This window comes from Panicum hallii, chromosome 8 (genome assembly GCF_002211085.1).
Source record: "Panicum hallii strain FIL2 chromosome 8, PHallii_v3.1, whole genome shotgun sequence".
NCBI classification, from domain to species: Eukaryota; Viridiplantae; Streptophyta; class Magnoliopsida; order Poales; family Poaceae; genus Panicum; species Panicum hallii.
In genome coordinates, this window is record NC_038049.1 from 40,755,238 (window position 1) to 40,782,511 (window position 27,274).

Sequence of the window (27,274 nt, forward strand, 5' to 3'; positions counted from 1 at the left end):
CTTTCAAACGCTTAACCCCGATCACCACACGCTGCGACCTTATCAAGTTTAACAACACAGACGAGGTATCATTTCAACCATGATACCTCATAAAACTCCCGTCCGTCATCCTTATAGTGATAACAGGAATGTAAACATTACAACTCCTATATCGCGCGAGTGACAGGAAATCACCCGACTTCTACCAGCCCTATTATAATAGCAGCTAGTCGGACTCAAGTGTTAATATTCAATACATTGGTTCCTAGGGAAATGCAACTAGGGTTTCAAGCAATTCCTAAGAACTTAATGCAGAGATAGATATAATAACATAGATTGCAGAGTAAATAAAGTAGGGTTTATGTCCGGAGCTTGCCTTTATTGGTGGGACTGGGGTCAGGGATGTTAGTGTTGTTATCTTCCGAACTTTGGTTCGGGGCTTTAGATAATCCCTTGGTGACATTCATTTGGTCTTCAGGAATATCCTCCGCAGACTCCGGGAAGATCTTGTAGGTACCGTTGCTGAAGTAGTCGTATCTACATGCAATGCGACATCACATTCAAAGCGTGCATCTAAAACTATCTTACTTCACAATACAGTTGCAATCCAGCACTCATATAACACACTATTCACATAACAACCAAAAAGATTTGAAGCTAAACTTAAACAGAGCTTTAGGAGGACAACTAATTAGAATCGGCTACTCATTGAAGATTACAACAGAGCCGATTGGAAACAACAGAGGTTTAGCCGATGGAAAGGTGCATCGGTTTCATAAGTGATCGATGAAAGCATCGATTATATTAGCAGAGGGATGATTCCTAAAGCAGTTGTGTCTTAACTGAGATGTGCTTAAGTGTTATTCTAGGTAATTAGGTGTGGTTGCATTGGCTTAATTACGTCAGCACAACTATTGAGTGACGTACAGTCGATTGGAGTATGGTTAAGGATATGTGACCGATAGGTATATAGCCGATCTCTCAGTGGATAAATCGACTGATAGAAGTGTGTGGATAAGGATGAGGAAACTAAGGATCGATCGGCTGTGTTTGGCCGATATGGAAAAGCAACCAAAATTGGCTTGGGTCGGCCGATGGCAAGAACCCTAAGATTGTGTGTGTCTCTCCGATACATCGACTCTGTGCAGTTGATGTAGGACAGAACAAAAGAATTGTATCGGCAGTAGCCGATACTAGATAGGTAACAACCGTATCAGCTAACCAGCCAATGGTAGAAGTATCGACTGACAGCTGTTACATAGGAATATCATAGACTCAAGGAAACGGATGCTTAGTGGCTGAGCTAATAGCCGCCACGGAAGCATAGCTGCAGAGATGTATTAGCTAAGCAGCAAATACACCTGAACTAACAAGGACCTTTATACGACAAGGAACTTAAAGAAACAGCAACTAAGACGAGGACAAAGTCTTGATGGCAAGGACATGAGCACTCGTGTAAGAGGATTAACTAGATATCAGACAACTTTACTTAAGACATACATTCTGTTGGTACACACAGATAGGGGTACCTCCTGCTAGGGTGTCCAGGCCCTTGGCTTCTCATAATCCATGAACACCCCCTCACCTCTGAGTCACGTGGCATACGGCCTCCGGGCCTGACTGCTGGGACCACGGTCTCCGGACCCTCCCCGGGCTCCATAAGGTCCGGGGCCTCTGCACACCCAGGCGGGCGGGAGAGCCCTCGGGTAGCTCCTGCAGACCCGGCCTCCCCTGGGAGGTCCGGAGCCGCCACGTGTGATGGCCAGACCATCACAGGCCGGCCCGCTCCGACCAGCCACGGGGGCCCCGGACCCCCCTTTCCCCCGGGAAGGGGTCCGGTGCCGCCATGTGCTGCCCAGCGGGAGGAGCGGGGCTGGCCCCGCCGCGTGCCTGCGGCCGGAGGCCCCTTGCGGGTTGCCTCCCCACCTACCAGCATTTAATGCGGTAGCTGGGTCGTGCGCACCCAAGTCAAAAAGAGCGGCCAGCCACTGACACACGGGGCAGGTAAGCTGACACCACGGTAAGCCCGTCTGTTTCCAAGGCGGCGCGTCGTATCACCGTGCACAGTACGCGGACTGTGTGTAGTCCCGTCACGGCGCTGCGCGCGTGATGATGGCCTGTAATAGGCGAGCCAAGGCGTGCGCTGTAACAGTGCGCGCGCCACGGGACAGCTCCTTCTCGCCCTCTGACCGAAGGTCCCATCCCAACAGTGACAGCACGGCTTCACTGTTGGGTAACGCTGACGCCGGACACTGTACAAGACAAGGTTGTACACGGCCATATCCTGGCTGTAGATACGCACATCAACTTCTCGATCGAGAGGACTACGGAGAGGAGCTCGAGGAGATGACATCTATATCTCTCGTAGAACAGCTCCTATTGGCCGGGCCCACCTGTTGGGGTCCCGCACGGTGTAAGCACTCCCCTTGCACTATAAAAGGGAGAGTGTACTCGTTAGAATACAAGGTTCAACAATCAGAAACACAGCCAATACAACACCAAAGTGGACGTAGGGTATTACGCTCCGGCGGCCCGAACCACTCTAAATCTTCGTGTCCTTCCTGTGTTCATCTGTCCATCGATCGAGCGCTCCTAAGTCTCCTCCAAACCCATCCTTAACTAGGATTAGGCGGGTGCTTTCCGCCACCCGACTGGAGAATTCCTCCGACATTTGGCGCGCCAGGTAGGGGCTTTAGGTTTGGATTGCGCTCGGTCGACCTTCACGACCTCAATGGCGCAGGAAAATGGTCACCATGACCTCCTGATCGGTGAAGAAGTGGCGTCAACGGCACCACACGCCTCGCGCCATCCCGCCTCCAAAGTGGCCCCGCGTGCTGCTCCACCGTGTGCAGCGGAGCGGGCCTCTGTGGCCCAATCGGTGCTCCCACCGAGCGGGCCCCTCATGGCAGCCAGGGAGTTGCTCCGCAACCCCCCGGGCGAGGCAGCGTCGCCAGACGCGCACAGACAATGGCGTGACGACGTCGACCATCTCCTCAACCTGGCACAGGCTTCCCCAGGCTCTGCGGGGGGGTCTGTTTCCAGGCAGCGCCGTCGCCAGGGCGGTGCATCCGGTTCTGTGCACTCACCATCCGTGAGGAGTGCACGGACCGAAGACCTCCGGGCGGAGCTCAACCGCAGGCATGCGGGAGAGGACGCCAGGGTCTCCATCGAGCGGGCGCGCAACCGACGACTCAATATTGAGGGTCGGAACCTTGCGCCCGAGCTCGATGCGGCAGCGGCCAGGTCGCAGGGACTCCCCCAGGCACCGGTGTCGGGCGTGGGCTGCGCAGCGCTCGCAGGCCACCTCCGCGCAGTCGCCTGGCCGTCCAAGTTTCGGCCTCACCTGCCGGAAAAATATGACGGGTCCTCCAACCCGTCAGAGTTCCTGCAGGTCTACATCACCGCCATCACGGCGGCCGGAGGTAACGAAGCCGTCATGGCAAGTTACTTTCATGTAGCCTTGACCGGGCCAGCCCGGACCTGGCTCATGAATCTTACCCCAGGAACCATCCAGTCCTGGGGTGAGCTCTGCGCGCAGTTCACTGCGAACTTCGCCAGCGCGTACCAGCAGCATGGCGTGGAGGCCCAACTCCACGCCGTGAGGCAGCAACCCGGGGAAACCCTCCGGGCCTTCATCTCCCGCTTCACCAAGGTACGTGGAACTATCCCGCGTATCTCCGATGCGTCTATTATCACGGCCTTCCGACAGGGGGTCCGAGACGAGAAGATGCTAGAGAAGCTGGCGACCCACCAAGTGGAAGCCGTCACCACCCTGTTCGCTGTGGCGGACAAATGCGCCCGGGCTGCAGAAGGTCGTGCATGGCACTCTGCAACCCAGGTAGGACCCGCTCAGACGAGCGGACCCAGCGACGCTGCCCCCGGCAGCGGCAAGAAGAAAAACAAGAAGGCCCGTGGCTTTGACAAGTCACGGATTGGGGGTCCGGCCGTTGCAGCTGCGACGACCGGGGGCCAGAACTCCCGTGGCAAGCGCCCGCGACAGCAGCGCACCGACCCCGGGTCGTGCCCTGTTCATCCGGGGGCTCGCCACAGCACCACCGAGTGCCGCGAGATCCAGAAGCTCGCGGAGCGCCTCAGCAAGAGGCGAGATCAAGCCTCCAAGGAGGGCTCCTCCCCACCGCGCCGGTCCGATAAGGAGAAAGCCTCCGATGCCGACGCAGCCGCGACGGAGAGAGAGTTGGGGTATCAAGCCCCCAACAAAGACCTCAAGGGACTTTTCCAGCAGTCCGATTCCGAGTCCGGCGGGGACGAGCGCCGCAAGAAGCTATACGTTATGTACGGCAGCAGTTCGGAGCTCGTCTCCCGGCGGGATGTCAAGGCCCTTCACCGGGAGGTCCTCTCAGTGAAGCCAGGGGTGCCGAAGGCGGCGCCCCATCAGCGGTTGAAAGGCACCACCGTCTCCTTCGGGCCATCCGATTGCCCAGAGAACATGGCGGGCGCGGGGGTGTTGCCGCTCATCACGGCACCCACCATCGCCAATGTTCGCCTTCACCATGTGCTGATCGACGGAGGAGCCGGCCTCAGCGTCATCAGCTATGCAGCGTTCAAGCACCTGCAGATTCCGGAGTCCAAGCTGGCTCCATCACGCCCATTCTTAGGAGTGGGCCCGGATCCCGTGTACCCGGTGGGCACCATCACCTTACCGGTTACATTCGGGACGGAGGACAATTTCCGTACCGAGAACGTGCAGTTCGAGGTCGCGGAAGTTAACCTCCCCTTCAACGCCATCATCGGCAGACCGGCCCTGTACCGGTTTATGGCCGTCGCCCACTACGGGTACCTGGTCCTGAAGATGCCCTCTCCGGCAGGCGTCCTCACTGTCCAGAGCGATCGTGCCGCGGCTGTTGTGGCGGTCGAAAAGCTCCATGCGTTGGCCACGGGGCTTACCCCTGCAGCCGGCGCCCAGGGGTCCGACCCCTCGACCTCACGTGCCAAGGCTCAGGCCAAGGCACCGAAGGTCCGTCCGTCCGACACGGACGATGTTCCCGTGAAGACCGTCCAGGTCGGAGCGGAGGCCTCCCAGACCACCCGCATCGGTGGCAACCTGGGGGAGAAATAGGAAAGCACGCTCGTCGCCTTCCTCCAGGCAAATGTCGACGTGTTCGCCTGGGAACCGTCACAGATGCCCGGGATCCCTAGGGAGGTGATTGAGCATCATCTGAAGATCCACCCTGACGCCAAGCCGGTCCGGCAAAAGCCACGCAAGCAGTCCATCGAGCGGCAAAACTTCATCCGTGAAGAGGTCCGCAAGCTGCTGCAGGCTGGCTTCATCGAGGAGGTCTACCATCCTGTATGGTTGGCCAACCCGGTCGTGGTCCCAAAGGTCAACGGGAAGCTTCGGATGTGCATCGACTACACCAATCTAAACAAGGCATGTCCAAAAGACCCTTATCCACTTCCGCGTATAGACCAGATTGTGGACTCCACCTCTGGGTGTGATTTGCTGTCCTTCATAGATGCCTATTCTGGTTTCACCAAATCAAGATGGCTAGTGATGATAGGAAGCACACAGCTTTTGTAACAGTGGATGGTCTTTATTGTTATATAGTGATGCCTTATGGATTACTTAATGCTCTACCCACCTTTGCTCGTGCAATGAACATCACTCTAGGTGATTTGGTTAGAGATATAGTGAGGTATATGTCGATGACATCGTTGTCAAGACTAGGGGTCGGTTCCCTCTTAGAAAATCTGCTCAAGTCTTCGACAAGCTACGCGCGACCTCTACCAAGCTTAAACCCCGAGAAGTGCGTCTTCGGCGTATCGGCGGGAAAGCTCCTTGGATTCCTGGTCTCCCACCGGGGGATCGAGGCCAACCCGGATAAGGTCCGGGCGATGAGCAATGAGCCCCCTGCACGCCTCAAGGATTGCAGAGTTGACGGGTCCTTGCAGCCCTCAGCCGCTTCATTTCGAGGCTGGCGGAGAGGGCGCTTCCCTTCTTCAAGTTGATGAGGGGGTCCGGCCCATTCGCATGGACCGAAGAGGCAGAACGTGCCTTCCAAGAGATGAAGCGTACCTTACCTCCTGCCGGTCCTGGTCGCACCGGACCCAGGTGAGACACTGTTTCTTTACCTTGCAGCAATGACCGAAGTGATCAGCATGGTGCTGGTCCCGAGAGGTCCGAGCTTCTCCCGCAGGGGACCTCCGTGGACCCTCCTGCAGAAGGGGAGGTCCGGCCTCCCCCACTCAGCAACCGGCCCTATTTCGGAGGGTCCGGCCGGTCCCGACCTGGAGAAGTGTTAAGCAGCTTGGGGGCCGATGGACCCCAGCTCAAGTTGAAGGATCCAGTCCAACTGGCAGAGTCAGGACCGTCCAGAAGCCGGTCTACTACGTCAGTGAGGTCCTCATGAGGCAAAGGCCAGGTATCCTGAGACACATAAGCTCCTTTATGCTATACTTGTTGCGTCCAGGAAGCTCCGCCACTACTTTCAGGCCCACAAGGTTGTGGTGGTGACCTCCTACCCATTGAGGGCCATCCTCCACAACTCCAACGCCACGGGCAACATCGCCAAGTGGGCAGCGGAGCTCGCTGGGTTCCAGCTCGACTTCCAGCCGCGTCACGCCATTAAGAGTCAGATCCTTGCTGACTTCATCGCAGAATGGACGCCCGCACCAAGCGTCTCCGGGGGTCCGGACCAAGGCACGGACCCCCCACGTCCGGAGTTCAGGGCTCCGGTCTTCACCGGACCTCACTGGACCCTTTTCTTTGACGGGTCCGCCCGCAGCAAGAGGGCCGGGGCGGGCGGTCCTCATCGACCCACGTGGCGAGCAGTTAAAGTACATGGTGCACCTCGATTTTGAGGCCACCAACAACATGGCAGAGTATGAGGCCTTGATCTTTGGGCTCACGGCGGCTCTGTCCCTGGGGGTCCGGGAGCTCCTGGTCAAAGGGGACTCCCAACTCATCATCAGGCAAGTCCGGGGGGAGTGTTGCTGCAACAACCCCCAGCTCGCAGCCTACCTCATTCATGTGAAGAGGCTCGAGAAGGCTTTGATGTGCTGGAACTGCAACATGTTCCACGCGAGGCAACACGCAACTGAGCACTTCGCGAGTGCATCACCAGGCACCCGTGCCTGAGGGCATCTTCCAGAGACGCCTGCTGAAGCCTTCCGCCCAGCCTGCCGACCTGGGCGAAGGGGGTCGGACTGGCACCTCGAAGCTGGCGGTCCCGGCGGAGCTCCATCCATGGAGCCCACTAAGGGTCGTGTGCTCCATTGAGGGTCCCGAAGACCTCAGGGGGGCACGCCCAGTTTCTCAGGAAGGTCCCGATGCATGGATCTCTAAGGTCCGGAACTACCTGAAGGAAAATTACCTTCCTGAAGATCAAGCATCTGCTGAGCGCATTGTCCGGATGGCTAAGCGGTACACAGTGGTAGAAGGGGATCTCTACCGCCGTGGCGCCAACGGCGTCCTATGCGGTGCATCACCCAGGAAGAGGGCTGCGACTTGCTTGCGGAGATCCATGGAGGCGAGTGCGGAAGTCATTCTTCATCCCGCACGCTGGTTGGTAAAGCTTTCCGGCATGGTTTTTACTGGCCGACAGCACTCCAGGATGCAGCTGAGTTGGTAAGGTCCTGCAAAGCGTGTCAGTTCCACGCAAAGCAAATACACACTCCAGCTCAGGCACTGCAGATGATTCCTCCCTCTTGGCCCTTTGCCGTGTGGGGGTTGGATATTTTGGGACCTTTCCCTAGGGCCGTTGGCGGGTACCGGTACCTCTATGTTGCCATTGACAAATTCACTAAGTGGCCAGAGGCAGCCCTAGTGGTCAACATCACCAAGGCGTCAGCAACTGCTTTTCTCAGGTCAATTGTGTGCCGGTTCGGGGTCCCGAACCGGGTCATTACTGACAATGGGACTCAGTTCACGAGCCAGTACTTCCAGGAGTACTGTGAGGATATGGGCATCCAGCTCTGTTTCGCCTCGGTGGCCCATCCCAGGAGCAATGGCCAAGTTGAGCGGGCCAATGCCGAAATCCTCAGAGGGCTCAAGATCCGAACCTACTGTGACCTTGAGAAGCATGGCGCAAGATGGATTGAAGAGCTTCCGAGTGTGTTATGGGGGAACCGGACCACACCCAGCCGTGCAACAGGGGAAACCCCTTTCTTCCTGGTCTACGGGGCCGAAGCGTGCCTTCCCCCGGAGATCACCATGGGCTCTCTGCGAGTCCGGTCTTTTGATGAAGAGATGCAGGAACAGGAGCGTCGCCAAGACGTGGACCTCGTAGACGAGCGTAGATGGCGAGCAGCAGTCCGCAACGCACGGTACAACCAAGCGCTCCGGCGCTACCACCAACGGTTCGTGCGAAGTAGGGAGCTCCGGGTCGGGGACCTAGTCCTAAGGCGAATCTTGAACCGGGAGGGTATGCATAAGCTCTCCCCCAGCTGGGAGGGGCCCTTCAAGGTGACCAAGGTGTGCCGACCCGGATCTATTCGCCTGGCTGCGGAGGATGAAATGCAACTACCCAATCCATGGAACATTGAGCACCTCCGTAAGTTCTATCCCTAGGACCTGGTTGGGAGGAAATTTTTCCTTTGTAATTGGTAGCATTGCCGTGCGGACCAGGGCGGTAGAGGTCCGCCCTCGTAAACCCGGCCCCTGGCGTACATCGCACAACTCTTCTGTACCAATTCATTTAAGGGGAAATTTGTTCTCAAACGCGTCCTTGAACTCTATGTGATTCTAAGGGTTTTTTCGCTTCTTGTTACGCTAACCCCCCACGTGGTTTTTCGCGTCTGTGTCGTGTCGAAGGTCCTACTTAGGTTGCTACACTATGTCTCTGCCCGGGACCCCTGTCTCGCGGAAGAAAAGGAACTGGGCACCCGGGAACTGGCTTCAGGGAGGCGTGCTCGTTCTTTGCTGGGGTCCAGGGCTGTGTAGCCGCTTAGCCTGGTTCCGTACCCTAAGCCTACACGCCCTGCCCCCCTAGAACGGGAATCGTTGTACCTTGAACAATGGACCCGGGGGCCGGGACTCCTTAGATTCCCGAACTATGGCTCCGGTGCTCTGACTCGTTACGCAACGCAGTAGGCTTTTGCTGGCCGGACCGGTACCTCGTGGGGACGTCTACTAAGCGTCGATCTAAGTCATGTGCAGGACCTCGGTTCTATGGCAGCTAGTCCCGTCCTATCGCGACTACCTCCCAGGGGGCCACACGGGACCCTGGTATGCACAAGAACACCTTACAAACCGACAGCAGGAAAACAGCTAAGTTTCTCACAAAAATTGCGTTGAATATGCACAATATTATCTTACAATAACAAAAGTTGTATTACAAAAGAAATAGCAAAAAGATACTAGCACTACTGCTCTGGTGGTCCGGAGGCACTCCCACTCTCTGCAGGTTCAGGATGTCGCCGGAGGCGGGCCGCGACCAGGTCCACTGCCTCCTGGACTCCTTCCCGCGCAGCGGCTGCCGTTGCCCGGAGGGGTCCGACCAGGACGGGAGTCAGCTGGACGGCAGGATCATGGCTTCGGAAGCTGGTGAGGATGTACACCGCCATCCCCCGGGCAACCACTCGTCCCTCTGCCTCCAGGAGGTCCTGAAGGCCGGCCTCCACATCCTGTAGCCGCCTGGCGGTGGAGTCCAGCAGTTGGAGTGCGGCACCAAATGGTGAAGGAGCCTCTGGTACCCAGATGGGGTTGGCTCCGAGCGCTTCTAGCAGAGGGTTCACCGCACCAACCCATCTTGTTAATCGGTTGGCGCCGGCGCGCTGCTCTGCCAAGAGCCCCTCCACCTTGGCCTCCCTCTCCTGAAGCGCTGCCTCGCGCTCCTGGAGCCTCCGGTTCCCGGCTGCCAGCTCCTTCTCCACGGCCTTTTCCCGCTTCTGAAGCTCCTGCTGCCGGACCACCTCCTCTGCTTCTCGGGCGGCCAGCTCTTCTTCTTTCTTCGCTGCCGCCGCCGCCCGATCCGCGAGGGCGGCCTGATGCGCCTCGGCCGTGGCAAACGCCTCCCTCGCCGCGCCTATCAGCTCCCGGGCGGCCCGCTCCGTCTCCGCCGCCGCCTCTTTCTGCCTCTCCACGGCAATCAGCCCCTGGAGAGCCTCTGCTTCCCGCCGTGTGGCCGCCAACTCCCGCTGGCGCGCTGCTTCCTCCCGGTCGCGCGCCTGCTCCAGCTCCTCCCGCAGGAGCTCGCGCCTCGCCACGAGTTTGGCGCGCTCCTCGGCGTAGCGGGCGGAGACAGAGTTGATGCGGCCCCCCAGGCGGACCTCCCAGTCGAAGAGCCGCTGGCGCTCCGCCTCCAGCTTCTCCCACTCCCGGCGCATGCCAGCCTCTAGCTCCTGTTGAGCTTGCTGGCATTTGGCTATGAGCCGGGGGAGTGGGACCTCCGCTGTGCTCGGGAGGAGGTACCTTCCCAGCACCACCTCCGGTTCCTCCTTCTCTGCCGGTGGGTGGGTGCTGCTGGCAACTTCGGCGACCTCCGGAGCCGCTGCCTCTGCTGGCTCTGGAGCCGTCGCCTCTGTCGCCTCCGGTGTAGCCGCCTCTGCCGCCTCTGGTGCCGCGACCTCCACCACCTCCGCTGCCTCTGGCGCAGCAGCCTCCGCCGTGGCAGTGGCCCCCTCTGCTGCTAGCTCAGCTGGTGAGGGCCCGACCTCAACATCCGGCGCTGTCGCCGGTGCCTCGGTCGTCGCAGCTGACCTGGTGCCCTCCTCCTGGGGGGCAGCTTCGGGTCGTGGCGGTGTGGTGGCCTCCGGCTCCGGGCCCAAAGGTCCGGGGGCTTCTGGAGCTGTTCCAGGTGGGGCCCTGCTGGGAGCGGCGCCGAGGGCCCCGATGCTGGCTGGGGGCCGGATCCCCCAGTGGGAGCATCCGAAGACTGCGGCCTGCCGTATCACCTGTATGGTTAAGGACCGGAAGCCAAGGAAGAAAATGAAAAACCATGACAAAACCACTTACGGGAAGTCGGACCACTCCCATTTGCCCCGGGCTACGGGGGGGACTTTCCTCCCAGCCGAGGACCCCCCGGACCTTTGGTGGGTGTCCCTCGCCAGCGGAGTTGCTGGTGGCGGTGACGGGGGCAGTAGATTGGCCTCGGGCGGTGGTGGTGGCGTCGCCGGACACCGTTCTGGTGGCGGTGGCGGAGGAGGCTGACGTGTCTCCTCCGGACCCCTCTCCGGCTGCTGGCGTTGTGGCGCGGGTGGAGGAGCTCTGCTCTGCTCCTCTGCCCCCGCCGTCTTCTGGCGTTTCGGCGCCGGTTCCCCGACCAGGGAACCGTCGCCGCGCTGGAGCCTCCGGGACTTGCTCCCTTCGGCTTGGCTGCGCCGCTCAGGTGCCGCCCCCTGAGCCTCGTCGCTCCTTTGGGCCGGGGCAGCACCCGCACTATCTTTCTGCCGGCGCTCTGGCGCCGGCACTTTCTCCTTTCCTTTCCCGCTGGGGGCCGGACCTCCGGGTCCCGGCTCCCCAGCACCTTCGCTGGGGCGATGCTGGCGGTCCGGAGAGACGCCAGGGATCTGGAGCCCGCGGTTGGGGTCGCCCCCCAGTTGTCGGACCGCCAGGCCGCCCTCGTCCAGGGTCGGCATCAACGACAGGACCGATGACCGCAATGCCTGGTCCTCGCACAGGGCCTTGACCCCGCTCGGGAGGACCAGGGACTCCGGGATGAACGCCTCGCCGGTCATCGCCCGGACCGCTGCCTCCAGCTCCGCCCTGGTGAAGTCGCCGCCGGGCCCGCGTGCGATCCTGCAGCAGTCATTCAGCCCCGTGTACACGTAGGCCATCCGGGACCGCTGCTGCAGGGGCGCGATTCGCCGCTTCAAGAAGTCGCCCAGCACCATCATAGAAGTCAGGCCACTCCTTGCCAGCTTCTTGATCCGGTACAACACTGGGTCGAGCTCCGCCGGTATTGTCAGCCTGGCCTTCCAGGTGCTCCGGTCGCTCTGGGGGCCCTCCGTTGGCAGCTCCAGGCGGTCATGAGGCTCGTCAGCCACGATGACCCAGCCTTCACGCCACTCCTCCCACTTGGAGCTGGAGAAAGCGGCGATGTAGGAGCCCGCCATCCCGTGCCGGAGCTGGAAGTAGTAAGCGCCAATCTCGCCGCGCTTCTTCCCGGTCCCAACCAGAGAGTAGAAATGTTTGAAGATGGTGGTGCAGGGACGCACCCCCACGAACATCTCCATGAAATGGGCGAAGACCGCCGCGAGGAGGACGGAGTGGGGGGTGAGATGATGAAGTTGGAGGCCGAACTCCTCCAGGAGTAGGAGGAAGAAGGAGGAGATCGGAGGAACCAACCCGCACATAATGTACGAGTTGAAAAGGACGAATTCCCCCGCGGCAAGGTCGCGGAGGGGAATCTCGCCGGCCCTAACCTTCCCGGCGTTTGCTGGCGCGGTCCACCCCAGAAGACGCCGCACCGCGTCCAGCTGTTCCCGGGTCTGGAAGCGGCGCGGGAAAGGAAGTGAAGCCATGGAGATTGTTGGGCAAGGATTGCGAAGGAACAAGGAAGAAAGAGGAGCCGGGCGTAAGGGAGCCGATCGCGAGAAGGGATGTGGAGACGAAGGGGCGCTACGGCGTCTGTTGTTGGCAAGTGCGAAAAGGTAGCCGTTCCCTTCGGCGCTTACCTTTTATGCAAAAGGCTGCTCCCCCCTTTGCGTCCCGCGGCGCCCGAGGAGAAGTCGAGCGGTCGCCAGCGCCGCCTTCCCCTTCCCTCACACTCTATGGCCAGTGGGCTCGGGCCCACCAGTCATCGGCGTGGGTGCAGGAGGATCGTGGGAAGGGCGGAATCTGAACCGCCCGAGCCGCGCGACGGGCTCAAATAAGACAAGAATCTGAACCGTCTGACGCGCACGGTGCGCGCGGAGGACGGGCCCCTCGGGGATTCCGCTTCGGGCGAAAGGACGTCCATGCCCTTGCCCGGCGGGAACGAGCTGTCCACCCGGCGCGATGCTGGGATTTGGCCCCACCTGCGGGTTCATCCCTCTCCCGAGGTGGGCCCGGGGGCCTCTGTCGGTACACACAGATAGGGGTACCTCCCGCTAGGGTGTCCAGGCCTTCGGATTCCCATAATCCATACTCCCCCTCGCCTCTGGGCCACGTGGCATACGGCCTCCGGGCCTGACAGCTGGGGCCGCGGCCTCCGGACCCTCCCCCGAGCTCCATGAGGCCCGGGGCCTCTGCACACCCAGGTGAGGGGGAGAGCTCACGGGTAGCCCCTGCGGACCCGGCCTCCCCTGGGAGGTCCGGGGCCGCCACGTGTGATGGCCGGACCATCACAGACCAGCCCGTTCCAACCGGTCTCGGCGGCCCCGGGCCCCCCTTTCCCTGATTAGGGGTCCGGCGCCACCACGTGTTGCCCAGCGGGAGGAGCGGGGCTGGCCCCGCCGCGTGCCTGCGGCCTAAGGCCCCTTACGGGTCGCCTCCTCACCTACCCGCATTCAATGCGGTAGCTGAGTCGGGCGCGCCAAAGTTAAAAGGTGCGGCCTGCCACTGACATACGGGGCAGGTAAGCTGACACCACGGTAAGCCCGTCTGTTTCCAAGGCGGCGCGTCGTATCACCGCGCACAGTACGCGGACTGTGTGCAGTCCCGTCACGGCGCTGCGCGCGTGATGATGGCCTGTAATAGGCGAGCCAAGGCGTGCGCTGCAACAGTGCGCGCGCCACGGGACAGCTCCTTCTCGCCCTCTGACCGAAGGTCCCATCCCAACAGTGACAGCACGGCTTCACTGTTGGGTAACGCTGACGCCGGACACTGTACAAGACAAGGCTGTACACGGCCATATCCTGGCTGTAGATACGCATATCAACTTCTCGATCGAGAGGACTACGGAGAGGAGCTCGAGAAGATGACCTCTATATCTCTCGTAGAACAGCTCCTATTGGCCGGGCCCACCTGTCGGGGTCCCGCACAGTGTAAGCACTCCCCTTGCACTATAAAAGGGAGAGTGTACTCGTTAGAAGACAAGGTTCAACAATCAGAAACACAGCCAATACAACACCAAAGTGGACGTAGGGTATTACGCTCCGGCGGCCCGAACCACTCTAAATCTTCGTGTTCTTCCTGTGTTCATCGGTCCACCGATCGAGCGCTCCTAAGTCTCCTCCAAACCCATCCTTAACTAGGATTAGGCGGGTGCTTTCCGCCACCCGGCTGGAGAATTCCTCCGACAAGATCTATATGAGACTATCAACTTTGTGCTCTTTTACTCTGTGTACAAGCTATGCCATGACCGCATGAGGCATTAATTGTCCGGATTCCGATTGGGATTCCAATTGATTTGTTCGTATTCCGATTAATATTCCAATTAATTTGTCCGTGTTCTGATTAGGGTTCCAATTATTCAAATGAATTTTTCCCACTATGACTTAATTTCCAGCGAGCTGGAGAGCTTACCACTAACATAGACATGGAGTATATAGTCTCCACTTCTTTGCCGCAATGAGACATATCGTCTTGCACTTCTAACCATAGCTTATTGATCGTATCGACTTGCATGGATGCGATTCTAAGTGCATCTCAACCCTCCATGTATGATAGTTTTCATATCATTAATTATACTGCCAAATAGAACTTTTAGCTTATGTGGCACCATAATAAATGAGAGAGTGGAGAGAGGAAGAAACTGGATCTCATGCAAGACTCGGTATCGACGCGTAAACCAATACGTTAGACACTACAAGTTGTGCATTAGGAGTGAAGCGGTGTTTTCATAATAAATGGAGAACAAATATAATAGGGGAGAAAAAAGAGTGAGTTTAATAGAAATCTACGCCAAGATATTATATATTTTTTAAAGATGGTGTTTTGATGATACAGCAATGGACACTGTAGTAGGTTGGGATTGCCCTGCTAGCTGCAGGTCTGATCGTGTCAGCGCGACAAAGCACAAATTGTCAGGGATCAGCCTTGTAACCTGCGGTAGCAAATCAAAACCATGTTCTAACTGGCCGTCCGCTCGCCTACAACTACCGCCGATGCTGCCACACCGGCTAACCCATTCACCGATCACATTGAGTGCGTCCTCCATGGAGATGATCGGAGCGAGGACGACGACTCCAGCTGCTCTCGTGCTGGCCCGGCTCGGCGCCTGCGCGTGGGCGGCCCGCGGCGCGGCGGCGCAGCAGGCGAGCGGCGTGACGGGCTGACGGCGGTGCGGAGCTCGTACGTGGCGTCGCTCGCGCTCTGGGACCTCAGGGCCGTCGGCGCCTACTGCGCGACGTGGGACGCCGACATGCCGCTGGCGTGGCGGCAGCGCTACGGCTGGGCGGCGTTCTGCGGGCCGGCGGGGCCGCACGGCGAGGCGTCCTGCGGCCGCTGCCCCCTGGTGGCGAACGCGGCGACCAGGGCGCAGGCAACGGTGACGATCCTCGACCGGTGCTCCTTCGGCGGGCTCGGGCTGGACCCCTTCGTGTCAACCAGCTCGACACCGACGGCCATGGCGCCGTCACCGGGCAGCTCACCGTCAGCTACCAGTTCGTCGACTGCCAAGACTAGCTTCGTTCCGAGCTCTCTACATCGTCGATCGATCATTGACATGGGCAATCGATCGGCATGGTCACGATATCGTTGATCTTTCTAGCTTGTTTCTGAAATGTTTCCAGCGGCAATCTTGCTTCGTTTTCTGGACTGTTTGCCGCGATTTACGGGAAGAAAAAAAGTATCATTGTTAGTAGAAGCCAAGCCGGCTCCTCGCAAAAGTAAATAAAGCGCTGGCTGGCACCGAAATTGAGCTAAAAGAAAAGGCTTAGCAGGCCCCCTAATGGCCTGATCAGCCGAGCCGAGTTTGCACTTGGGCCGGGCCTGATTTGCTCACAACTTCTGGTTACTGGAAGCCAAGCCCAAGTAGTAGTATCAGTCCTTTCGGGGAAAAAAAACGCAGACCAAAACCACTCAATCATGCAGAAATCAGGTCACCAGAATCAGAAATGACAAAAGCTCATCCATGCTTTTTGTAAAAATTCATTCCATAACCTTCAACTATAGACTGTAACCCTCAACTAGAAACCATCCACTTTTCAACCTTACAAGGCTCAAAATTTAGAGAGGTTCAAGACGGCATGGCCCACATGTGGCGACATGGCCAAGGCTAAAATAGTTCATACACCTTCAAAATTGTTAAACATTACATATTTCATAACTCATATACTTTATCTATCGGTGTTTTACTAGTAAACCTATCTAGATATACCCCAAGACAGTAGATTTGTAGGTAAGGTATCGCTGAGATCAGGAACTCGAAGGTGCAATCAACACAAGGTTTAGACAGACTCGGACCGCGATATGCGTAATATCCTACGTTTCTGTATAATGGTTTGTATTGCCTTAAATTAGTTATTGTTGTGATGTCTTTTGGACGGGTTCCTACCTGCCTTTATATACTCCAGGGGGATAGGGTTACGTAGAATTCTAATCTGATACTAGCTTAGGATTCTTACACGAATACTACTCGGGTAGTTTCTTTCCGTACGATTAGTACTACTCGTATCCTAGTACTTTACAATAGATATAAGGTATGAGACATGCCCTATCCTTTATTCTAGATTATTCTATACCATGTGCGCAGTCCCGTGACCCCGGGTCTAGCAAGCCCCTGAGCTCGTTGTAGCCGAGTACTGCACGCTTCCGAGTACTTCTAAAGTTATCTTCGGTTTCTTCTGAAACTCTATCTTAAAAGCGTCTTCCGAGTACTTTCTTGGCTGCTTCGAGGATGTGAGGTGCTCATGCTCCGAGTAGTTTTAAGTCTTGTTTTATATGTGGTGCGATGAAAATCGCACTCCATATGGAGTAGCCCCCGAGTCTTACGTTGAATCGAAGAATCAGGCTGAGGATCAAATTAGTCTTGAATCTTCTTTCCGTATCTTTCAAAGAATTTAAAAAATAAGCCATTAATGATACGTATTTCGTAACCCCCGAGTTTTAAATCTAAATCCCAAAAAGTTTGGAAAAAGAGATCCAAATGAACATAGCATATGTATTTTATATATTTGCAATGGTGGTAAAAATAGAAAAAATTAGTTTGAAATTCTAAAAAAAACCTCTTTTTGGATAAAATCTCTGAAAAATGGTTAATCAAATAACTTCCTAAAAATTATCCTAAATTATCTCTCAAAACAAATCATATCGCTAATTTAATGGCTAGATAAGATCTCTGTGTTAAAAATTTGAAAATCCCCTTATTTCGGAATAAAATCTCTAAAATAATAGTTAAACAATTATCTTCCCGAGATAAATCCTAAAATGCATCTTAAATCGGTTCTCTTTCGAGTCTTCCGAGTAGTTTTGCAGCGTCCAACCCCTGAGCTTATGAGCCAAGAGAGTCGAAGGAGCCACGTCATCCAACCCTTGAGCTTATGAGCCAAGAGAGTCGAAGGAGCCACGTCAAGTAGTTATTGGCGTCCAGCCCCCAAGTCTGGGAGCTAATGGAGTCACGTCGAGGTATGCTGAGCGTCCTGGAGAGTCATCACCGAAGCTTGACCAGGAGATATACACATTATGTAGCATAATACGAAGAGATCAAAATTTATTTGGATCAATGCAAAGATACCGAAATTTATTTGGTGTAAAAAAAAATTTGCTGTGTCGAGCTATTTTTTAGGATATCTAAATCTCCCGGGTAGCCCACCTCCTACGTTTAATAACCTATCCCCATTCTAGCCTTTGCTCATACTATATATGAGTTGCTTAGGTCAAGACTGAATACTCGAGGCTTCACGGATTAAGACGTAATACTACCCGAGCAGATTAGCGACCGAAAAAAGAGGACAACGAGCATAAAAAAGTAGTTGGCTTGCAACAAAGAGAATGCTTGTCGCAGAAATTAGGTGGCGAATTATAGCTCTAGATGGTTTCATGCCCATTCAGAGGCGTACACGGATAAGTAGCCGATCCTGTGGAGAACTAGTCGGGAAAGTTATAAGTGACTTAGCTTGATTTGTGAGCGATTGTTGATGGAGCCGTGATGATTTGTTGATGAAGCCCGACTAGTTATTGACTGCTCCCGACTAGTTTTCTAGTCAAGACAAGTAGTCGAAGTAGCCATCGACGGGTCGCCGGGTGTCCTCGTGAAGTCGAAGTAGCTGCGACATGTCGATATTGCTATGCGAGCTGAGGTTGAAGTTCGAGTTGGAATAGATCATCCAAGAACTTTTCCAATGTCGATAGGGAAATTTGGATTTTGCCGAGATTGTCGGCAAGTTCATCGATGTTGCGGCTGGATATTGGCGTTGATGACTTCGGCTCCCTAGGGTTGGTGAGGTGGCTATCGAAGCTATGAGAGCCATAGGCGATGCAGACCCAAGAGCCGAAGACGAAAGCCGCGCCTTCTTTCAGTGCGACACTGAGGTTAAAACGATGCCATCGAGCTCGCCAGGATCTTTGATGAACACCTCTACCTGACGCGCCAGCTGTTGGTATTTTACCGGCAAGTCTACCTAGGTATACCCCAAGATAGTAGATTTGTAGGTAGGGTGTCGCCGAGATCAGGAACTCAAAGGTGCAAGAACCATAAGATTTACACAAGTTTGAGCCATGACGTGCGTAATATCCTACCAGTGATTTTAGTTTACGTCGATCACAGGAGGGCCCCCTATGGTCGATCTTCCAACCGTCTTTTTTTCTTTCCTTTTTTAGTATTTTTTTGTCATTTTCTGACAAAAAATTTTCAGAAATTTTTTAGGTAAATATTTGGAGAGAACAGAAAATTTTAATAAGAAAAAATTTGAAAGAGAAAGTTTTGAGAAAAATCAAAAAAAATTCGAAGAAAAAAGTTTTGCATCCAAAATTAAAAAAATTGGGAAAATGTTTTGTAAAAAACTTTTGCAAAAAAAACTTGTGCAAAATGTTTTCTAAAAAAAGTGTTCAGCGAGGAAAAAACTTTTGCAAATGTTTTGTAAAAAACTTTTGCGGCAAAAATAAAAAAACTTTTACAAATGTTTCGTGAAAAACTTTTGCATAAAAAACAAAAAGACCAAAACGTCGCTCCACCTCGGGTGTCGCTGTCGCTCACCCCATGGAGCGCGCTGCCACCGCCGCCGCCGGGGAGCTAGCCCACCGCTGCTCCCCCCGGTGAGCACGCTGCCGCCGTTGCGGAGCTCGCCTGGGGGAGGGTTGCCGCCTCTCCTCCTGGGGTGCGCGCTGCCGCCGCCGTCGAGGAGCTCTCCCGCTATTGCTAGCTCGGGCGTTCCGGCGATCGCCTCCGGGAAAGAGAAAGAGAAAGGACGCTGAGATCTGGATCTAAGGAGACCGAGTGAAGAAAATGAACTGGAGGAACGGGTGGAGCTGCTGGGATAAAGACATGGGTAGTGGACCTCGCCATGTGAGGAGTGTTGGGTGAATTGACCGCTGGGAAAGAAGGTTACAGACGACTGTAGAAATTTTATGATGTTCTTTGGAGGGGTCCCTGGCCGCCCTTATATACTCCGTGGGGATAGAGTTACCGAAATCCTACGCCCATACTAGATTAGGAGACCTACCCAAATATTACTCGGGTAGTTTTCTTCAGTACCGACTAGTCCTACTCGTATCTAAGTAATTTACAACAAATATAAGGTACGAGACATGCTACATTCCTTATTTTTGAATATTTTATGATACGTGCACAGTTTCGTGACCCTAGGTCTGACATTATCCACTTAAAAAAACTAAGGGTGTAAATAGACACTGGTACAAATGAGATTCTTCTTTTAGTGTTTTGAAGCCTTTCATGAAACTTTTGAAATTCAAATGCCATTTCAGCCACTGGCCATGTCACCACACTAGTATGTCGGCCGGTGGAAAAGCCAACATGAGACGGCGTCGCAGCGGCATAAAACTCTACCCAAGCAAAAAATATCAGATCAGCCATGTCCAGCGCAGGAGCCCAACCACACACGTCTTCTTCTCCGTCGGGCTGCATGCTCGCTTCGCTGCCCCGGTCAATGTTGGCAACTGGCTCGTGGAATTCCAAGAAGGTCCCGCATGCATGCGTCTAGAATCTAGATTTGGCAAGGAAATTATCGACCACAATTTTGCCGCGAATTTCGGACGAGAAGAGTCAATGCAATGCTCTCAGTCTCTCTCGGCTAGCGCCTATATCATGGCCACCTGGCATAGCTCGTAGCGGCAGCACAATCAAGCTGGTAGCGAAGAGATCTCTTGCACAGCTTACCGGCGAGAATAAACTCTCATCTGAGCTTGAAGTTGCCATGGCGGCCGGGAGGATGCTGACCGGAGGAGGAAGGCGGGTGGCGCTGGTGGCGGCGCTGCTGTGCGCGGCGGCGGCGGCCGCCGCGGCGCAGCAGGCGTCCGGCGTGCGCGCCACCTACAACTACTATCGCCCGCAGAACATCAACTGGGACCTGAACGCCGCCAGCGCGTACTGCGCCACCTGGGACGCCGGCAAGTCGCTCGAGTGGCGCAGCAGGTACGGCTGGACCGCCTTCTGCGGGCCCGCCGGCCCCACCGGCCAGGCCGCGTGCGGGCAGTGCCTCCAGGTAATATAAGCTTCTTCGTTCTAGGCTCCTAGATAGATGATGACGGGCACGAGCTTCGTTGTGGATGGTTTGGAGAAGACGAAGGTAATGAGCAGCGAAGTGATGATGATCTATCTGATCTCTGAAATTCTGAACAATCTTTGTGTACGTAGGTGACGAACTCGGCGACGGGCGCGTCGATCACGGTGAGGATCGTGGACCAGTGCAGCAACGGCGGGCTGGACCTGGACTACGACACGGCGTTCAGCAAGATCGACACCAACGGGGACGGCGTCCGGGACGGCCACCTCACCGTCAGCTACCAGTTCGTCAACTGCGGCGACAACTGATGATGACTCCATCACCAGTAGGATAGCAGCAGCTGCTGGTGCACGTACAGGATTATATATGTAACCCCACATGGCCAAATTATTAAACTTGAGGATGAATAAGTGGGCGCCCAATGCAAATAAAGCTTTGTTATTGTTGAACAATATGGAATAAAAAGTTATACTGTATCACACAAGGCATGTTGCAACCTTACCTATCATATAATAAATGCAACATAGACTTTTTAAGTTAGTCCTCCAATATTTTAACTGAGAACTCCTTGTTACTAGTGCTATTTATTGCCATAGTTCATGCCAATATATATAGAAAATAGGACTATCATTTGTGAACATTTAAATTTTTGAAATAGGACTATTAAGAGAGAACGGAGGGAGTACTTTAGAAAGCACACGCTTCTTCTCGGAGCAGCATGCCGGCCCCAGACAAATGCCGGCGGCCGGCAGGTCATCCCTTTGAAGTCTTATGCGGCGAGCTCGACCCGTTCCTTGTCACAGGCATTCTAGCTAGTTGATATGAAGCAACAACATCACAAGGCATCATGTCGAACGCAACCACATGAAAACTCTGATCACTAGCGATTGGTGTTTTGTAGTGGATGCCTGATGGCTATACGTACTTCACCTGGGTGCTGCCACCACATGTCCTCGCCGTCGCCCTTGGGCGCTGGCCCGGGTCAATGTTGGCAACGGGCTCGCACGCTTACTCTTCCACCTTCCTCACCGTGTTCGATCCAGGAGATCCACTGCTCGCAAAAGTTGTTCTTTCTCATCACCTCATTCGGAAAAGTCCATCTCTTTTACTTTATGCATGGGAGGCTTTCTCAGAGTTAAGCTTCAAACGATCACAAATTGTTTCTTAGCACTAAGTTCATGCAGACATCACGTAAGAGTACATTACTACTCTTTCCAGATCATTTTTTCTTGGTATAAATGACCTTATCTGCTATTGGAGCAAGCCTTGAACAGTGATTTTTGTAAACCACTCCAAAGAGGCTAATAGATGTTTGCTTTACTTAATAGATATCCGAAAATGTCATTCCACATGCACTTGCGACCACCACCACGCGGACCAGATGCGGAGAAGCTACAGCTCGCCCTCTCGCCATGCTCGGATCCTCCTCCTCCTCACCACTCACTTGGCTGGTGCAGAAGCTCAAGCTCATCATCACCGTCACCCCGGCCCTGGCCTCACTCCTCAGCCCTCCCAGCACTCACCCTCGCTCCTCCTCGCCGCTGCGCTGGAGATGCTGGAGATGGGACGCCGCGAGATTAAGGTTAGAGATCTGGATTTGGGACTGTTGGGGAGGTATCCATGGCCGATGGCCTTAAAGAGATGGCCGCGGGTGGCGTCCGGCCTGGCGAAGGAGGTGGGAGGTGGGATGGCGAGGGAGGCGGATCGGAGGCGGGACAGCGAGGGCGTCATCTGCCAGGCGGTGGATGAGAACCGGTGGGCAGAGTAGGAGGCGGGGGCGAGCAATTGGAGGGTGGGGGTGGAGGCAGTAAGGGCGGTTGGTCCGTGGCGTGGTCGGCGGTGTGGTCGCCGCCAACTGCGGGTGGTGGAAGCGGCCAGCAGGGGTACGGACGGAGGCCGCGGCACCAGTGACGGCATCGTTGCCCGCGGGGCAGGTGGGCCGTGGGGTGGTGGCGGGGGCGCGGTGCTTGCGGAGATCCTGCGACCGTCAGAGGAAGAAGAGAAGGGAACACCTAAACGGAGGAAGAAGAGACGAAAGAGATGTGGAGGATTTTTTAATTTTATCCCAGCACACATCACCGTCCTCTCTCTGTACTCCCTACGTCCCACTACTTTTCACATATCTCCACGCGTGGTAGTGCTCCGACAGTCCGGCTAACCCTAGCGACCGCAGTGGCATGTGGAAAATCCATGTTCCTAGATATCTCTTCTTCTTGCTTGCTGCAGATATTCTTTAGATATACAATACAAAAGGGAAATATCGAAGAGAACAATTATGCATACAGATACATGCACCAAAACTAAAAAAAATTAAATAAATCATTTTCCTTTGATTTTTTTTGAGACTAAATCATTTTCCTTTGTTAATCCAACGACGGCACGCAAGAGATAACATGCAAGTTACAACTTGAAGCGTCACTAGGCTCTCCAAGCAAGTTAAGCTGCCGCGCGCGTGCAATAACCACATGTACGTTTTCTTCCCCATTGGATCGACATTGGCCCAGTCAATGTTCGCCGCTGCTCCTTGAAATTCCGAGATACGTATGACCTAATAAAGCATTTACTAATTCACAGTGGAGCGAGAGGGAACAACCACGGGGAACAGCGGCAAGGAAGAGAGGTGCTCTGGCATGTGCCCGAGTGAAGAGCCGGGGCTGAAGGTGCTCCACGTGGTGAGAGCATGCGAGAAGAGGCGCGGCGGCGGGGGGAGAGACACACGGCGGCGGGGGAAAGAAGTGCGTGGGGTTGGATTCCTTGTAGGCTCCCCTCCTCTAGTCCGTCAAGATTTAGATTATCCCCTACCTTTTATCCAATAGAATCCAGTTCTATAGCAAATGTGTGTCCATATCTAACTAGATCCAAATCCAGTAGAATCCAAATGCCAAAGTCCAATCCACTCCCAGGAGTACTCCTTTATGACAAAAATCCACCGGACCTGATACTCGTCATACAAAAGCATGTATAGTTCAAAACTTAGAAGCAAGTTTCACGCTTCAGAAGAGGAGGCCGAGGTGCTGGTCGACCCAGCAGAGCTGCGCGTCGCCGACGGGAAGGACGGTGTGGGTTGACCACGAGGACAGCAGCGGGTCCTCGTCCTCGTCCCCGTCGTCCTGGCTGTCGTGGTGGATGACCACCGCTGGCTGCTCGACGCTCCACTGGCCGCGGCGGAACAGCGTGAGCTCGGCCTCCTCCCGCGCCGCCGGCGTGCCGTATCCCACCGTCGCAATCTTGAGTTCCGCCGCGAACTCGTCCTCCCCGCGGCGCAGGAGTCCGGTGCCTCGCTTGTCCCGAAAACGCCACGCAGGGGCGCCGCCGCCTCGGCTCCGCCCTTCCGATCCCGGCCCCTGCTCGGCGAGCCAGTGCGGCGGCAGCAGGAACAGCGACGGCTGCCCCGGGGGCTCGGCGGAGGCGGCGCCCGCGTCGTAGACGAAGTAGTTGGGTCTGCCGCCGCGGTACCCTTCCTTGAAATAAGCGCAGATGAGAAGGGAGTCGCCGTGGGCTGCGAAGACGTAGCCGGTGGCGCCCTCGACTCCGCGCGGGAAGTGGACGCGCACGGACGAGAGCGCCGGCGGCGCCGCGAGGCTGAGGGAGACGGCGACGGGGTGGCCGGTGGAGGTGCGGGAGACCGCCAGCGTCCTGGCGTCGGCAGCGGGGCAGGAACCCACGTCCACGTCTTCGGCGTAGTGCTTGAGCAGCACCGACCGGGGGTAGGCGGCGGTGACTGCCGACGAGCCGGGGGGTGGCTGCTGCGTCGCCTCGGTTTCCATGGGCGCCGCCGCCGTCGCCGAGGGGAATCGGATGATGATGGGTTCGTGATCTCGTGATCACCGCCGACTCGCCGAGACGAGGTGCGCTCCAAAAGAGATACACACACACAGAAAATTCAGCAGGCCCTTGTTGGACCCAGAGGAGTGAAGCCAACTTTTTCATCCACTTCGTCCACCTGCAACGACACCGTTACATCTGGAGCTGATCGTGCATTCTATGGAGTTGAAAAGGAAGCCAACAAGACAGCTTTCGAGTCTGATTCTGCTTGCACAGCTGAAACTGAAGCCCAAAAGGAAGCTTTTGCAGTTTTATTTGCTACTGCATTTACAACTTGGTAGAGTAAGGTTGACGGGTATGTTTAGACCAAAGACCCCTTGGTCCTGCTTATATCGAAAGCATTACAGTGTTATGCTGGGGTTACCAGCTTACAGCATTCAGGGAAAGTGCTTACAAGCCTAAACGAGAGGTGCTGACGCAGCAGTAGAAAAAAGACAGGTAGAGACTGGCTGCAACCAGCAGAGCTCAAAAGAGGTCTGTTAGCACGTTAGGAGATGGGACTAGTTCGTTAGAAAACACCCAATCGTTTCTCGTCTTCCAAATAGCCCAAGTGACACCGGCCAACAGGGAGATGAAGGTTCTGTTGCAGACTCTCCCCGGGTCGCCTACCACCACTGATAAGAACTCCTCTAAGGAGGTTGGAAATTCTCTCACCCAGCACCAGATGAATTGAGAGGTGGGGCATCTAAAGAATAGATGATCAAGATCTTCAATCACCCCACAAAGTTTACACTCCTTCGGGCCTACCCATTTTCTGCACTTCAGTTGAACCGCTGTCTGGAGCCTATCATGGAACATCATCCACAAGAAGATTTGGATTTTTAGCGGCAAAGTGGTGTTCCAAACATCAGTCGCCCGCAAGTCTCGACACCCCGGTCAACCATAAATCTATACAGAGATCTGACTGTGTAGCTGCCTTTTTTTGTCTAATCTCCACCACACCCTATCTTGTTGATTCGACAGCACTTGGCTGCTTAGGGTCGCCTGCAGCTGCTGCCATTCATTTGCCTCCACCTCACCCAGGTTCCTTCTGAACCTGAGACACCAGCTCCTTGCTGCTGCTTCACCCACCGATATCGTTTGCTCAGAGCAGATATGATAAATTTTAGGATAGAGATTTTTCAGGCTGTAATCTCCCACCCAAACATCCAACCAAAGTTTTGTGTTTCTTCCATCTCCTACACACACAGCTCTCCCAAAGTAGAACCAATCCTTAGCTTTCTGCAGTCCTTACCAAAACTGTGAGCTATTCCTATAGGTTTTTTGAAAAAGACCACCACTGCAAAGGTATTTCCTCCGCAACAAATTGATGCACGGGCTATCCTCTCCACACTCAATTCTGTATATCCACCTTGGCAGCAGAGCAACATTCATGGCCCTAGTATCAATAAAGCCAAGCCCCCCAAACTCCTTTGGTTTGTTCAGAGCATCTCATTCGATCATGTGGTACTTTTTCTTCTTCCCCACACCCTGCCAAAAGAATCTAGCTCTGGCAGTATCTAGCCTCTGCTGTGCGCCCTCATGCAGCCAGTATACCCCCATCGTATACATGGGGATGCTAGTAAGGCTTGAGTTAATCAGGATCGCCTTCCCAACATATGAAAGCTACCCATATTTCCAGGTCTCAACCCGCCGCTCCACTTTGCACGCTGGCTCACTAAGCTCTTCTTTAGAGCGTCTATCTTTATCAATTGGAATATCTAAGTATTTCATAGGGAAGCAACCAATCTTGCAATTGAAGGCATGTGCTACTGACTCCGCATGTTAGCCATCCCCTCCAACCACAACAACTTCACTTTTATTGTAATTAATCCTTAGGCGTTAGGCCTGATATCTCCTCAAAGAAAAATAGAAGAAATTTGAGATTTACAATGTTGCTTTCCGTATCTTCCGTGAAGAGGATAGTATCGTCCGCGTACTGCAGCTGCGTCAAGCCTCCCTCCACCAGCTCTTGCACTACCCCCTAACTATCCCTTTCCTTCTAGCCTTATTCAGAATTTCTGGGAGGACATCCACAGCTAAGTTGAAAAGAAACGGCGAAAGGGGGTCGCTCTGTCTCACCCCCTTATAGCTTCTAAAGAAATATCCTAGTTTGCCATTTAAGTTAACAACCACTCTTCCCCTCGACATGGCTTGCATCACCCAATCTATCCATTTATGTGGGAAGCCTTTCTTGGCCAGCACTTCCTTGACAAAGCTCCAACGGATTTTATCGTACGCCTTCTCAGGATAATTCCCCGCTGCTTCTTAACTTTTAGCTGATGTAACGTTTCATGAACCATGCTTGCGCTTTTGAGTGAAATGCACTTAGGCTTGTTCTGTTTGTCAAAAATTTTGTCACTCCATCTTGCTTTTGTTTGTTAGCATATAGGTTAGGGACATTGTCATACATCTACATTGCACGATTGACATTGTTCCTGGTTGGAAAAAGAATGTAGACTTTAGAGCATCTCCAACAGATTACTCGTCTGTCTCCCTAATACCAAAAAGTTATCCTTTGGTAGTGGGTGGTGCTCCAGCAGATTTCTAATTACATTGCTAATACTAAAATATTTTTTATGATCGTCAAAACACACCTCACTCTTGATCAAATGCAGGGGATTCCTCCCTCCACCGTATCTATTGAGTAATCTGCTATAGCATTAACTAAAAAAATATAAAAAGTGTTATTAATGATGGAGAGAGAAAATATATAGGGTATGAGGGATGAGTAACCTGCTGGAGATGTTTTTAGGAACGGTTACTAGCTAGCTTGGTCAAATTCTGCATGATGTAAAAGAACAAACACACTATTTTTCCTTTTACACGCAAGTTGAAATTGGCATATTTGTTTGTTTACTACTTTACTGGTTTCTTTCTTCCTATATTAACTTGCACTTACTATACCAAAATAAGCCATTGAGAGTATAGCAAAAAGTAAGCCATTGTTGTTAGATTGATCTCCTAGCCCATCGGACCCTAACGGGCCGATGGGCTACCTCACCCAAGCGCCCTGATCGGGGGCGCCCCAGCTCAACCCTAACTGGTG

The 27,274-nt window shown here is 54.6% G+C and overlaps 2 protein-coding genes and 1 pseudogene across 2 annotated transcripts; 2 read left to right on the plus strand and 1 right to left on the minus strand.

The window, feature by feature from the left end:
* The first annotated feature begins 14,955 nt into the window (after window positions 1–14,955).
* Window positions 14,956–15,424, plus strand: LOC112903828 (annotated as a pseudogene).
* A 4,596-nt stretch (window positions 15,425–20,020) lies between these two features.
* On the plus strand, window positions 20,021–20,957 carry LOC112902023 (barwin-like). The gene is made up of 2 exons (XM_025970918.1): window positions 20,021–20,400; window positions 20,553–20,957. The coding sequence occupies exons 1-2, from the start codon at window positions 20,113–20,115 to the stop codon at window positions 20,727–20,729; spliced, it is 465 nt and encodes a 154-aa protein (XP_025826703.1). The 5' UTR covers window positions 20,021–20,112; the 3' UTR covers window positions 20,730–20,957.
* A 2,450-nt stretch (window positions 20,958–23,407) lies between these two features.
* Window positions 23,408–24,188, minus strand: LOC112903829. Its single transcript, XM_025973023.1, has 2 exons — window positions 23,668–24,188; window positions 23,408–23,606 (listed from the first exon to the last, which is right to left on the minus strand). Exons 1-2 carry the CDS (start codon window positions 24,186–24,188, stop codon window positions 23,408–23,410), a joined length of 720 nt encoding a protein of 239 aa, XP_025828808.1.
* Between the last annotated feature and the right edge of the window lie 3,086 nt (window positions 24,189–27,274).